At 38.9% G+C, this 15,631-nt stretch overlaps 1 protein-coding gene and 1 non-coding gene across 2 annotated transcripts in view; both read left to right on the forward strand.

Annotated features, from left to right (window-relative positions):
• Positions 1-15,631, forward strand: part of HACD3 (3-hydroxyacyl-CoA dehydratase 3) — a 39,764-nt gene that overhangs the window by 14,191 nt on the left and 9,942 nt on the right. The window contains exons 3-8 of the mRNA XM_036305044.1: positions 1,746-1,819; positions 3,028-3,192; positions 4,632-4,683; positions 7,059-7,169; positions 13,388-13,515; positions 15,371-15,483. Of these exons, the coding sequence (XP_036160937.1) occupies positions 1,746-1,819; positions 3,028-3,192; positions 4,632-4,683; positions 7,059-7,169; positions 13,388-13,515; positions 15,371-15,483 (643 nt within the window). The remainder of the gene's footprint in view (positions 1-1,745; positions 1,820-3,027; positions 3,193-4,631; positions 4,684-7,058; positions 7,170-13,387; positions 13,516-15,370; positions 15,484-15,631) is intronic.
• LOC118662436 lies at positions 12,033-12,166 on the forward strand. Its single transcript, XR_004969771.1, has one exon. It is a non-coding gene; the product is annotated as a small nucleolar RNA U109 (small nucleolar RNA).

The following is a 15,631-nucleotide window of genomic DNA, read 5'->3' on the forward strand; positions in this document are numbered from 1 at the left end:
GTCAGTATTCGGGCAAATGCTCCCAGCTCTGTACACAGTTAAAGAGGTGTAGTGGTGGTTTCTTTTTATTTTTATCTATTTGTTTTATTCACTTTCTCTGATACTCTTGAGGTAAACTAGGTTGTTTTGAAATACTTGATTAAGGAAGTCAAAGAAGTTGTTTAAAATACTGCTTTCCCCTTTGAGAGGCAAAAAAGAATCGTGGGCTAGAAATGCAGAGATTAATTCTGCTGCTCCCTCAGGCAACTATTAACTTCTCTGGACCTATAAAGTGGGGTATGGGTTATAAGTTGTGTTTCTCAAATTTGAGGACCCAAAACATCTGAGAATATGTCCTCAGCATCCTCCAGGGCCGTAGACCCAGATTGAAAAGCATGTTAGGAGTTAGGTATGGTCCCTTTAAGTGATATGTGGCTTCATTGCAGCGGTGAACACAGCCCCTGAACTTGTGATGACTATAAGGTAGTCATCACTTGACCTTTTACTTTTATTTTTTAAGGTTATAATGAAACAAAAAAATAGAATTTTCTTAATGAGGCTGTGTGGCTCCCTGATATTATACTTACAGACCAGTTTAAGAAATACTTATTCTAGATGCTGCCTAAAGCTTTTCCAGTTCTGACGGTCTCAGTTCTGTGAATCTGCCTCCATCTCCTTTCTCCTCAGTTCATCAGCGATGCCTCAGATGGTAGGTCTGGAGTTACTGTCACCCCATGGGGTGGAATTCTCCCTAATTGCTTTCTGAGCTAGTTTCTTGGAATGTCGTGAGTGAGTGAGTAGGGTAATGGGACATTGAAGTGTTTCTGCTTTACGTAAGATTCCATCTGCCTTAATATACTTGCATGAAATCACAGCCTGGCTTTTGTATCTACTTTTCAAGATGAGAGCAGTGGTGGCAGCAGCTCCGATTTATTTTAGGAGTTAAACATTTGAAAAGAAGTTAAAGTGATAAAAGTGCGTCTTGCCACTTGGAGCTTATAGACTGTCCTGTCTTAAGGAATTTATGGTTTTAGGGAACATTAGCTACCTGTAGCAAATATTAGGCAGGTCATGTTGCATAGGGCCCGATGAAGAAATAGAACAGAATTGATAGACAAGCCTGAGAGTTAGAGGGGAGGTGAAGTGCAGCAGCCCCTGGCACTGAGGCGTGGCCGGACCTGGGGAGAGGAGCCATGCCAAGGTGCAGGTCAACCCTGGGCTTTCCTGCCAGTGCCATCTGTCCTCTCAGGATTGAGCTGAGAGAATGACTTTTCTCTTTTTTTTCCCATGTGGGATGTGCTAAAGGAAAGTGAGCTTCTCCATTTTCTATCCCTGATTGAAAAGTATTAGGTTCAGAGCTTTCTCTGAGACAATCCAGCATTTCCATGCACCCAGCAACTTCCTTAACCTGATTTTTCTCTGCTCTAGATTCAGCGCCAAAGTGCATGTGAAAGTTAAATTTATATCTATGTGATACCTTTGGCTTTGCTTTCTGTAATCTTCCCTGCCTCTTATCTGTACTGAGCATCGTGAGGGCCATGTTGGAAGATGAATTAACTCCTCTGGAACTGACCATCAGAGGACATATGGAAATGAACTTCTGTCCAGCATCCAGCTTATCTAGCTGTTGAGTAGCTCTTCTCACACGCCCCGACTCTTTCTGGCAGGACCATTGACATTTGTATACTTCTGAAAGAACTGCATTCAGCTTTTGGGTGGCCTTTCTCTGCTCAAGTTCACGGTAACCCACATTTCTTCCTTTATAGCTCAAGGACATGGTGCCAAAGGAGATAATGTCTATGAGTTTCACCTGGAGTTCTTGGACCTTGTGAAGCCAGAGGTATGTTCTTTCCTTTCTATTTTAGGAAATAAATACTAGTAATTTAGTGAAATGAAATGGGGAGGAACGGTTGTGGGAAAGAGGATAAAAACCGAAGGAGAATATAGTTTTAGCTGCAGAGGAGTTGTGCAAATCGGAGAATCTGAGGTGATTCTGGCTCTGCCACTTATTAGTGGTTGAACAAATCCTTTTACTTTTTTGAGTTTCCTCATGTGTTAAATGAAGAATTGGATCATGGTCTCTTATCCAATCTGGTGTTTTCCAGCTCTGATATTCTGGTTTTTAACGATGACAGAGGAGGAGTATGGTACCCATAGAGAGCAGTACGGAGGGCAGGTGAAGCCCACACAGGCGCTGCTTTCCTGCGACTTTGCCTGAGGGGCAGTAGAAATCAGAAAATGCCGAGGCAGTTGATCTTTAGAAAGAATGCTGGACGTATATTGAAGTTTCCCTTCTCTCAGAGCTTGAGGAAGCCTCTGTAACTGGAAGGGAGGGAATCCAGCACATGGTGTATTTCAGTTTCTGGAATTACACTCTTGTCTTATCTATGAGGGTTTGAGCATATTGCTCTCTGTCTGCAGGAGGTTTCTGTTGTTTTGGTTGTTCTAATAGACAGCAGTGATTTAAGGAGTGGAGCACTTGTCATGGGTCTTGCTTTGGAGACAAAGGGGAAGACATGTAGAATAATGAACTGCAACAGCCACCAAGAATTTGAGTTTAGTTGGGAAGACTCCCCAGGCTGACCCATGTGAAAAAGTTGTATCTGATCCAGTACAGTTCTAGCCTTGATTAGATCTTTCTAAAATAAGGACTCTCTATGCCAGGACCATCTTCACGGGAGGAAAATTTGGAAGGTGAGGATGCACTTGAAAGAGTGATTGGATGAAGTGCCCTGCATGATGTAGATCTGGCAGGAGGTTCATTTAGTTTCTTCTAATAAAACCAGGAACTCTCTGCCTTTCTTATCCTGATCTCCTCCTGTGTCATTCATTGGGTGAATCATAAAGTGCTGTTCTTAGCAGATTTTCCCGATACCAGCTTGTGGTGTAGATGTTCTCTTTGCATCAGGATGTGTAGGAACAGAGAAGGGAGGGGAATAAGTCTACTCTTTAGTTCTCTGTATAGTCACCCTGGCTTGGGGCAGTGTCAGAGGAAGAAGAGGTGATAGGAAGGAGAGAGCATTCTCACATTCTCATTTTCTCTCTTAGCCGGTTTACAAACTGACCCAGAGGCAGGTAAACATTACGGTGCAGAAGAAGGTGAGCCAGTGGTGGGAGAGACTCACCAAGCAGGAGAAGCGCCCACTGTTTTTGGCCCCTGACTTTGATCGCTGGCTGGACGAATCTGATGCGGAAATGGAGCTCCGAGCCAAGGTCAGTAAGGACCCTAGGACCTTGACAGAAATTGTGAGGAGACCAAGTTATTTGGGCCACCTAAGATACTTACCAGGGTCTGATAGAATAAATATGAAGTTAGACATTAAGTTAACGACCTGGAGACATGGTTTTATAGAAGTACTGGTCATGTATCTTGTAGACTGTTCCTTGGTGTATTTTTCATGATTGGTTTTGGGGAGGAAGACCACAGATCATGCCATATCATGGGTACATACTATCAATATGACTTATCACTGTTGATATTGATCTTGCTCATGTGGCTGAGGTAATGTTTGTCAGGTCTCTTCATTGTAATGTTACTTCCTCCCCTCTCCTTACTGTACTCTTCGGAAGGAAGTTACTGTGCATAGCCCACACTTAAGGAGTGGGGAGTGATGCTTCCCATCTTCAGGGTGGAGTATCTACATATTTTATTTGAAATTATTCTGTGATGTGAGGTTCCATGGTGTAATGGTTAGCACTCTGGACTCTGAAATTATTCTGTGTTGGGGATTATTCTCTCCCACTTATTTATTCAGTCATTTAAAATGTCAGTAGACTCATTAATACTTATTTTATAGTTTGGGTTATAATTCGGGCCATGCTATTCATTTTGTTGCTCAGACTGTTTCAGTTTGGTCAATAGAACTCTTTCAGTTGGGTCTTGTTTCCATTTGACAGAGCTCATAGCTCCATCGCTATGGGGCTTTCTCCTTTCTTTTTGTGTGTGTACTTCTTTAATTTCTGGCACTGTAAGCTGCTCCTGGCTTATCTTGTATGTTCCCTGCTCAGTGCTAGAATCAGCCATTCTCCAAGGAACTCTGTTCTTTTTAGTGGAGAATGGTAGTGGAAACCAAGCTCTGGGCTTTGGTATGCTTGTTGCTGCTGGGCTATCATCGCTTCTTGGTCCTCTCAGCTGACTGAACAACAAACTATGTGTGTGCATACTGGCCTATGCATATACATCTATCCATAGATATTTCTATATGTAACCACCTATATATTAACCTAATATGAATTCATATGATGTGGAGACAAGGTTTTAGATTCTGGAAAATGATACTAAAAATCTAGAGGTGTTAGAAAATAAAATAGCAGTCTATTTTCTGCCTTAAATTTCTGTTTGTTTCTATGACCAAGACAAATCTGAATGTCTCTCCAGCTTAAGATGTCAAGACTACCCACTTGGTAGATTAGAAGCCAGCTGATTGGCTCAGTTCTGTGAGCACTGGTTGGGCTCACAGATGTTAATGCTACTCAGTAAGGAGGAGGAGTCAGGCTTTTTGGCACCCTGAGCTAGGACATTTTCCCCAATGAAGTACGAGCACAATTGGAAGAGGCTTTCAGGGAGTCAGATCACTTATCCAACATGTCGACTTTTGCAAGCACCTTGGAATTCTAACTTTTCTTCTTGAAAACTTCTGTCCAAATTCCAGGAAGAAGAACGCCTAAATAAACTCAGAATGGAAAGCCAAGGCTCCCCTGAAAGTAAGTTGCCCCTGCTGCTATGGTAGTTACCATTTAATTTGTGATAGAGGTGGGGGTATGGATGAGTGCGATGTGGTAGGAGAGCTAATATTGTGTAGGTGAGTGGATGAGCAGTCCCTAATGTCCAGTGCTTATGCTGTGCACATCCACATTAGAAGCCTTACTTTTAATGTTTCCCTTTAAAAAAATTTTTTTTTATTGATTTCAGAGAGGAAGGGAGAGGAAGAGAGAGATAGAAACCTCAATGATGAGAGAGAATCATTGGTCAGCTACCTCCTGTACTCCCCACACTAGGAATTGAACCCACAACCTGGGCATGTGCCCTGACTGGGAATCGAACCTTGATCTGGTTCTTAGGTTGACGCTCAACCACTGAGCCAAGCCGGTTGGGTAATGTTTCCCTTCTGTTTGGATCTTACCATCATCTGGTATATAGTATGGAAGAACCTTAGTCTCTTGGATGGACCTAATGTCAGATGGCAGCATGTACTGCATGGACATGTGGAAATATGATGGAGGTCCAAGGCTACACTCCATCCAATCTGATGTTTTTCTCCCAACTGAGATCTTAAGGGCTGTGCCACAGGTAAGTGTGGTTGTCAACCTTGAAAAAAATCCATATCTATTTCTGTCTGTCCAACCACTTATAAGCATTAAGTTCCGTAAGTGTATTATCTTCTGGGTGACATAGATTAAATTCAGCAGCTATCTATTAAATTCTTGCGGCACTGAAAGCATTATACTAGTCCCTTGAGGTGTGGAGTCAAGGAATTCATCAGCACCTGTGCTCTAAGAGCTTGCATTCTAGAGGGAGGACTCTGAAAATCTTTAAGTTAAAACTAATGCTGAAAAACGGAATAATATAAGAGTTCCTCATTTGTTCACACTTTTTCAAGTTTTAGTGGTGCATATTTGGCATGCCATAATAAGGGAGTGGAAAGTTGTAGAGCAGTGGTTTTCAAACTATGTTTCATGGTACCCCAGGGGTTCCCAGAGATGCTTTGGAGGGATAGGCCAACCAAACATTTCCACTTTAGTCAAAGCAATTGTGCTTTTGTGTTTCATGGCATTGTTAATAAAGTTTCTCTTGAAAAGAAGATTTCATTGCTCTAAAAAAAGATTTGAATAACTACTAATTTAGAGAAATATTCCCTTAGAAAAGCAAAGGAGGGGAGGCAATTAGTGGAGATAAAGAATAGCAACATAAAAGGCCACCTGAGATTTAAATTAATTTTTTGTGTTTAGAGGGATAACTTTCAAAAATATATGAAAATACTTATATATTGATTTTTAGAATGTTAGATAAAACTTTAACAGTTCTATTTAAATTCGTAAAGGTTCTTAATGAAAGAAGTTTTTTATGATTGGGAAGTATAATAAACTTTTATAGTTTTGAAGAAAAAATGTTAATTTGTCTAGCTTTTTTGACCCATTAGAATACGGTTGCTTTTGCTTGGAGCATCATTCAAGTGTGTCTGCAGAATGTCTGTAGTCTAGGAGTACCTTTGTGGCAGCAGAGCCTGCACTCCATAGCTCTTCTCTTGAGAAGCCTTTCCTTTGCCCTACTCTTTTGACTCAACCATGACCCTAAGTTTCTCACTCCTTCCTTAAGTCTGTAATTAGCTGTTTCACAAACCTTAGGCTGCAGACAAAATTAATGTCCCTTATTCTCTTGCCTCTCAGATTGTAATTTTCCTCCTTTGGTTATGTCCTCATTCTACCCATCCTCCAAAGCCCAGATCAGATACTTGCTTGATTCCCATTTCCCAGCCTAATGTAATTTTCTCACCTTGAAATTTTCACAAGATGTTACCTGTCATTCTGTCTTGTATTATGGTTTTAGATTGTAAGTTCTTTGAATCTCAATAGTGCCCCTCCATACCTTGGACATTGTAGGTGCTCAGTTAATGCTTGGTTAAATGAATATATGATCAAATATCAGAATTTTTTTTATTATTCATTCTCTCTCTTTGAGCTAGTTTGACCTCCATGACCTTGAAAATTCCAGAAAAGAAGTAACTATAGATTATATTAAGATAACAAGAATAGGAGTTGAGTATAGCTTTCCTCCCTTCCTTTAATGCCTCCTAAGATATATTCTCTTCTTGGATTTGTTATGTCTGTATACTTATGCTCAAGGCTCTGAGGGGAAAGACTGCTGAAAACATACCTTGGAGTGCAGTGTTCCTCATATTTTTTCTTTCTGTTTGTCTGTGGGACCAGGAGCCAGGCTGATACAGGCCTGGGCCAGGTATTTGTGTGGGAGCTTAGAGCACCCCAATAGGAAAGAGGGATGAAGTTACTATAGGGCGCCCTACATACCCCTCTCCTGCTGTGCTGCTTGTAACAGTTTACTGCCTTGCTTTGCTTTCCAGCTCTTATAAACTTGAAGAAAGGATACCTGTTCATGTATAATCTTGTGCAATTCTTGGGATTCTCGTGGATGTTTGTCAACATGACTGTGCGGTTCTTTATCCTGGGAAAAGGCAAGTACCAATTTTTAACACTGTTTTTTTTTTTTAGTAGATTGGCCCACTACTCATCAAAGGTAATACTCTTTGCCTTTGGTATTAATATTAAACGCCCATATTTGTATAGTACTTCATGCTTTTCATTGTATTTTCATATCTTCTATTTCCCATGGTCTCTGAAACAGGCTGATATTCCCTCTCTTTAACTGGTGAGGTAACAGGTTTAGAGATGGCCAAAGAAATGATTCATGTCCACACAGCTTGCAAGGGTCATATCTTGGACTACCATCCCTTTCTCTATTCACGACATGATAGTTTATAACTAAAGAAATTAATGTGATACTTCTAATGCCAAAGTTATTTAAGCCCAAAAGGGATCTCATCCTTTTGAGGTCTAAATAGATTCTCAACTGAACTGTTCTAAAAATGAATCAAAAGACTATCATAAAGATATTAGTTCTTGATAAATTAGTTTGCATGTTTAATAGAATTCTGGTAAAGTAAATGACAATAGAAAATACTTGAGAATGTGGTCTAAAGTATTATGAAATTTTATTGTGAACAATAAATAGATAATAAAATTTGGGGGGGAGAAAGGTAATGGGAGAGGATTTTCCCCACCTGATATAAAAGAATCTGTATATATAAAAGACTAAGCGATTGTCCGACTGTCTGACTGGTAGTTATGACATACGCTGACCACCAGGGGGGCAGACGCTCAATGCAAGAGCTGACGAGCTGCTGTGACTTGGCATCGGCGGTTCTCGGATGATGCACCCTGGAACCAGAGAGGAGGGGGCCCGTTTCTGGGGTGCATTACCTGAGAACTGCCCTCTCTCAATCCGGGACCCTCGGGGGATGTCAGAGAGCCGGTTTCGGCCAGATCCCCGAAGTCCAGGCCAAGGGACCTCACCTGCTAGAGGGACTCTGCTCACTCCGCAGACACCCTTTGAGCTGCTGCACCACCCCAGGTAAGGCCGGCCGGAGAGGGACCATGGGAGGTTTTCTCTAGGGTGTGTCCGGCCCCTCTCGCTCAGTCCTGCCCCTCCGGCCACCGTCTAATTAATTTCCTTTCAATGTGCACGAATCCGTGCACTGAGGCACTAGTGATAATTAAAATAGTATGGTCTTAGTGTAAGAACAGACTAATCAGCAGAGCAGATTAGGTGGCCTAGGAATAGTTCTTACATTATATACATACCTCAATTATATATGATAAAGGAATAATGAATCAATGGAAAGGGAAATATTATCCAATACTAAATTGATTAGGTTTGGGCACATGAGGGAACAAAGACTCTGACTCTTCTCCTTTACACTGTATACAAAAATAAATTCATTCAAAGGACTTAAGAATTATTTATCAAAAAGTTAAACCACAATTGAAGATAAAAGTAAATATTTATAAAAATCTCATGTGGAATGTTAGGCCTTTCTAAGCTTAAAAATGTTAAAAGAATCCTAAAGGAAAAGGTCAATATATTTGACTACAATAAAATATCTAAATTCCTGTATCTGAAAACACCCCAGCCAAGAAAGCATTAAAGATTAAAAGTATATTGAGATTAGCAGCATGGGGATAGAGAGTGATGGAAAATTGCAACAAATACCAATAAAGATTGATTTATTTACATATAAAGAACTTGTACACATTACTTTAAATATGTGAAAACTCCACCGAATAGATAAACTATAAAGTATGTACACAAAAGTCATAAGAGGAACTTAAAACTAATTTAATATACAGAAAAAATGTTTAACAGCAATGATGAAGAAATAAGACTTTTTTATTGTCAATTTTGCAAAGTTATAAAAGATACCTAAATCAACAGGACATATGCTAAAATAGACACACCAATGGCTACTGTAAAGGTCCAACCCCAGCAGGTCCAGGGGTCCCCAAAGGTGTAGATGGAGTCGGCGAAGAAGGAATGACACAGAGACAGCGTTCAGTTGATCAGCAGCCTAGCCAGGATCTCCAGCCAAGTTCTGGTCTGGATCTCCAGCAAAGTTCTGCTTAGGATCTCCTGCCAGGGTCTGTGTCCATGTTCTCTTGCTAGGTTCTCCAGCCAGGTTCTGTATCCATGTTGTCTTGCTAGGTTCTCCAGCCAGGTTCTCCAGGTTCTCCAGCCAGGTTCTGTAGCCAAGTTCCCTCGCTAGGTTCTCCAGCCAGGTTCTGTCTCCAGCCAGGTTCAGTCACCAGGTTCTAGTCAGGTTCTCTTGCCAATTTCTGTAGTCAGGTTCAGTGCAGGATCTTTTGCCATGTTCTCTCCAGCGAAGTTCTTCTGTCTGTGTAGGTTCCTTCTTCTGAGTTCTGTCTTCGTCGTTCTGTGTTCTGAGTTCTGGCTCTTGCTGTCTTGTTGCATCTGTATTTATACCAGTTGATTCAATCCTATCAATCTCTATTACAAAGGTTAGGGCGTTTCTTATCTTCATTCCAGGGAGTAAAGATTATGTAGCTTAAGCACGATTGTTCGTAGTTAAAGTGATTAATTACCCGCCTGGCACTTAGTTAAGGGGTTTTATTCCCTCCCTAACTTCAGGGGAAAATCCCTACCTGGGGAAACAACCTTTCTCAGAGACCTTGGTTAAAACACATAGTGCCAAGAAGGTGAGCAAACATATTAAGAACAGTATGCCATATATGCCAGGTCCCTTGAAACAGCAAGCATGGACCGGCTCCCGGCAGTACATAATTACAACTCTTGGGAAATTATTTGGCAAAGTGAATCAGGAACTTTAACTGTTCATATCCTTGGAACCTGATAATTTCACTTCTAGAACTATGCTCTAAAGCAGTGGTTTTCAACCTTCCTATTGCCGCGACCCTTTAATGCAGTTCCTCATGTTGTGGTGACCCCCAATTTCATTGTTACAAATTGAACATAAAGCATAGTGATTAATCACAAAAACAATATATAATTATATATGTGTTTTCCGATGGTCTTAGGCGGCCCCTGTGAAAGGGTCGTTCGACCCCCAAAGGGGTCGCGACCCACAGGTTGAGAACCGCTGCTCTAAAGAAAGAACTGAAACTGCAAGAGAAGCTTTTTCAAAAAGATAGACATCATGGCATTATTTATATTAGTGACAGATTAGAAGCTACCTAAATGTGCAGTGTGGAATTGGTTTAGAATATTCCCTCAGTGGAATGTTGTGAAACAAATATAAAGTATTTGAAGAGTTTGTAATAACATGTAAAAATACTGATAACAGGCTAAATAAATAACAAATTTATTCTTCCAGTTAGTTCACACCCATATAAAAAGGTGAAAATGAACCAATACACCGAAAAGATTGGGAGGAAATACACCATTTCCAAATGATTTGAATGTGGATAATTTAAAAAATGTCTTCATTTTGTAAAATAAATAGGAGTATAAATATAAGTACAGTGGAAAAATATTAACTCTATTTAAAGAGAGGAAAAACTCCTGTCGACTGTTTTCTTCTTCACTCCTAAATTTTTTCATCTGAGGTTTGTATAAGATGTATTGTAGTTGGGTCTAGAGTCATTTGAGAGAAGTGCGTGTTTTTCTAGCCTTCTTAACACCTTGGAATTCTGCAAATCGCAGTTTAAACCAGCATAGTTGGATTGATTCTGAGTGTTGCTGTGCAAGCCTGCTGGCCTGATGCAGTTCAAAAGCTGCTAAGTATCTGGGTCATGTGTTAAAGTAAGCTGCATGGATTTGTAATTTCTATTTTGGCTCCGAGCCTCTTCCTAACCACCTGTTGGTTTAATTCTTCCCTTATCAGTTCTCAGAGAAGAGTTGGGCCTAGCACCCAACGTCCTAGCTTGCTTTTGCGATTTTCTCGTTTTGAATAAAGGATGTTGGTGAATGGCAGATTCCACACATGCACTTGTTTTTTCATGTAATCATGTATTTGCTAACCTTCATGTGCTAAGGAAACAGCAGTATTCACTTGGGCTTATGTCGAAACTCTTGTGTGAGCTTGCCTAGCTCTCTATTAAGTAATACTTTTTTATTAAATCAATTTTTAATTTTTTTCTAATTGTAAAAATGTGTTAATTACAGAAGAAATCAGAAAATAAAGACTTAAAACAAAAACTCTACCATAATCGCATCTATGAGAACAGCAGATTCTTGGCTCGTTGGTTCTTGTCACCTTTCCCACAAAGCTTCCTTGGGAACAGTTCCTAAAGTGAAATTGTGAGATTAAAGGACAAATTGTTTTTAGGGATTTTGATGTATAAAGCCCAGAAAGAGTATATACTGTTTTATACTACCACTGTTTAAATCCATATTCCATTCACATATGAGTGCCTTTTCCTATTTTCAAGAAAATTTTTTTTCAAATTATAAAATTAAATGTGCTGATTTAAAAAAGTTTGTAAAATGGGGGAAAACAGGGGTAAAGGTGTAGGAGAAGGAAGGGGAGGTTAATAAGCCATTGTCTATCACTATTAATATTCCCATACACTGCCTTTTAGTCTTTTTTCCTCCTACAGTTAAAAATAATCATCATAATGTTTGTATATACAATTTTGCATCTTGTTTTTAAAAACAATATTATAAGCATTTTAATGTTACTAATATTCTTTGTAACTATCATTTTAGAAATCAGATTTCTATTCCTGAATTGAAACAAGGATCAGTTTCCCATAAAATCAGTGGCAAAGCCCAGAAGATCTAATTTTTGTTTACCATATGCCAAGTCTTAAGTCACAACTTTCTAAGTATGAGGGGTCCTCATTTTATAAAGGCCACTTAAAGTGAATCCCTTTCTCAATGATACCAGAATTTTAATTGTAAATGTGACAAAAGGATTTGATGGGATTTTGTCTTGAAAAAGGGGCATTTAATATTATGAAAAAAATTTATTTTATATATAGCAAAATTTAAATTGTAATTTTGCTTGCATGTGGAAACATGTCTGTTCCTCATTCCTTTGGGAGCAGGAGTACCTCCATAACATGCTACATAAAAGGAGTTCTCAGGGCTGCCAACCTTACAGTAGAGGTTGAGTAGTAGTATATTTCTCCTACATAGAAAAAAAATAAATTGTAATTTTGCATTAATTTTTTTCAAAGAAAATAATTAGTCAGATTTTGAACTGCATATTGATGGAATTTTTCTGGTAAAATTATGTATCAGCAATATATACCATTTTCATTTCACATTTGACTTTGCAGCAGGATTGTAAAATGATTCATTTCTGCAAAAATACTTCAGAGTTTTTCTTCAATTTTGATAAGGGCCTCTTTTATTCATCATTATTTAAATCATACCTTTTGAGGCTCCTACAATGTCATTTTTGTTGGTAGCTGTCCTAACTCTGCCAGATCCTCGGAAGCACTACTTGGATTTAATAAGCAGCCAAGAATCCTAAACTTTCTGCAATGTGTAGGACAAACAGTTGTCCTCGCCAAAATGTCACCGGTGGCCTGGCTGGGACACACTGCAAAGAGGAATGTGGGAATGCAGGGTATGAGGTGAGGATCAGTGATCAGTATGGAAAGTAAAGGATTTTATATTATGGACCACTCAGAATTGAGACCACATTTGCTGACCTCATATAAGCAATAACTGTTATTTTAAATTATTATATAACATCCATGAAGTAATATACTATAGTTTACTCAGACTTCCCATACCCTTAAACATGTAGACAGCTTCTACTTTAATGCACTTGGAAATGTTTCAGAGAGCAACCTTGTTTCTAAAGTTTTTTCTTCTTCTTCATTTTAGACTTTTTTTTAGTTAGGCTAGATTCTCAGAATAAAAATAATTAGGATTAATATATAAGCACAATTAAGGTTTTTGAAAGTTAATTTTATTCAATATTCTTGTACTTCTATTTATGATTATACAATTTTTGAGATTTTAGAATGTTAGATTGCATTTAATGAGATATAGTTTTAGCTTTAAATTAAATTAGATAATGGAGCTGAAAAGAATTATTGGCTGTGCTTGATACATAGATTTTTCAGGATATAATAACTGAATGAAGTCTAGGTATGCTTCTTTTGCTTGCTTTTTAAAATGAGAAGTGCATACAGGTTTATGTGTTAACTTTGTGGTAACCAATAGACTTCCATGATTCTGCAGGCCTGCTTTCTTTCAGCGTAGTTGGTTATTAAACTTGAATCTGACTGGATATTTATTATACCTTTTTAAAAACTCCTTTCATGTGAGGCATTATGTAGTTTGAGAAATAATCCTGTTGTCATTTGCCAGCTCATTTACCCTTAATGTATTTTTGTTCCATAGAGTCCTTCTATGACACATTTCACACCATAGCTGACATGATGTATTTCTGCCAGATGTTGGCAGTTGTGGAGTCTATCAATGCAGCAATTGGAGTTACTAAGTCACCAGTGATACCTTCTGTTATCCAGGTATTAAATAGTTGATCTCAAGGGTGGGGAATGAAAGAGTTCAGTGTTTATTTAGTAGTTATGCCACAATTTTCTGAGAAGTTTCAATTAGTAAAAATACCTATTGGCATAGGAAAGCATTGTTTTATCTGAACAAGGAGGAAAAATTTAAGCCTCAGGAATATTTTCCAAAGTAAACTTTTGCCATTTCAGGTCGATTTCATTATAACATTTTCATGAAGTCACAGTTATACAAAGAGCTGTAAAACAAGGGAAACTTGATTTTCAGGCAGGAGCAGAAAATCCTACCCTCAATCTTCTTAGCTAGAGACATGCTTGGTCTCCTTCTACCTTGGGTGAAAAAGGCCATATAATACCTCGAAACTCTTTTTACTTTGGACTTTCTTTCATATATGAGGGTGGCTCTTCTCACTTGTGTGGGAATCTCTCCCCCTAATACATCTATGTAATTTCTGATATTTGGAAGATTGTTACCAGGAATGGAGCAGCAAAGCCTTTCATCCTCCTTTCGGTTTCCTAACTGTGCAATCACGTACCATTAAATACCACCTACCCAGACACGGGGGACCAGGTGATTATTGGTTAGTTTTTTCTGGAGTAGTTTTTATAATTCTACCCTTTTGTGGTGTACCTACTCTGGCATGCTAATAGTATCCGTTGCTTGGTAAAGGGTGTTAATACAGTAGCCTTGTTATTTCTAGGTTTTCTGCCCTTGGAAAGAGTCTGCTTGGTTTAGTTTAAAAAATGAAAAGGGGATAGTGATTGACTTACTAATATGGAATAATATTTTTTGTATGTCAGTGACTAGTACAGATAAGCATTAGGGTAGAATTCCTAGGGCAAGATGGATGGGACAGGTTCAGTATCCCATTGCATAGGTCCAGCAGGTTCCATTCACATAGGATACAATGTGAATGAAGCCTCCGGGAGCTGGGCAGTGCCACATGATTCTATGTGGATGAAGTGAGTTACAGAATAATACATGTAGCATAATTTCAGCACATTAAAGAACAGGCAAAGTAAAACAGTATATTGCATAGGAATACATACATAAATAGTGAGCCTATAAAGAAAAACAGTGGAATGGTTAAAACAAGATAGTAGTTACTTACGGGGGCGGGAGAGGGAATGCCATACTGGTAATGTTCTATTTCTTAACTTGGGTTATGCAGACAAATGTCCTTTGGTCAGTATCCTTTAAACTGTTTGTGTATTTTTACACACACACACACACACACACACACACACACACACACACATTTACACACACACACATTTACACACACACACATTTACACACACACACATTCACACACACACACATTTACACACACACATTTACACACACACACACATTTACACACACACACATTCACACACACACACATTTACACACACACACACATTTACACACACACATTTACACACACACACATTCACACACACACATTTACACACACACACATTTACACACACACATTTACACACACACACACACACACACATTTACACACACACATTTACACACACACACATTCACACACACACATTTACACACACACACATTTACACACACACATTTACACACACACACACATTTACACACACACACATTTACACACACACACACACACATTTACACACACACACACACACACACACACACACTCACTTATCCAGAAAGACTGGTTTGGACATTTAACTTGTTCCAAAACTGGAGCAGAGGATTAAACAGTTGAGCTCAATCTTTTTTTATTTACTTTGAATTTAGTGGGGTTAGATTTCAAATAACCATGTATATGGTTTTTAAAATATATTTTTAAACTTTTTTCTCTCTTTTGGGTCTTCTTAATAGCTTTTTGGAAGAAATTTCATTTTGTTTATCATCTTTGGCACTATGGAAGAAATGCAAAACAAAGCCGTGGTTTTCTTTGTGTTTTATATGTGGAGCACAATTGAAATTTTCAGGTAGGTAGAAATGCGAGGATGGTATTTGAATGCTTCTCCTTTGGGTCAGCTCTCTTCTTGAGAGAGTTGCTGTCTTACCCAGAGTCTCATTTGGTTTGGGATTAAGGTTCCAGCTGTGGAGAGTGTAGCTGCAGCTATGTGCTCTGCA

This window comes from Myotis myotis, unplaced genomic scaffold (genome assembly GCF_014108235.1).
Source record: "Myotis myotis isolate mMyoMyo1 unplaced genomic scaffold, mMyoMyo1.p scaffold_m19_p_1, whole genome shotgun sequence".
NCBI lineage: Eukaryota > Metazoa > Chordata > Mammalia > Chiroptera > Vespertilionidae > Myotis > Myotis myotis.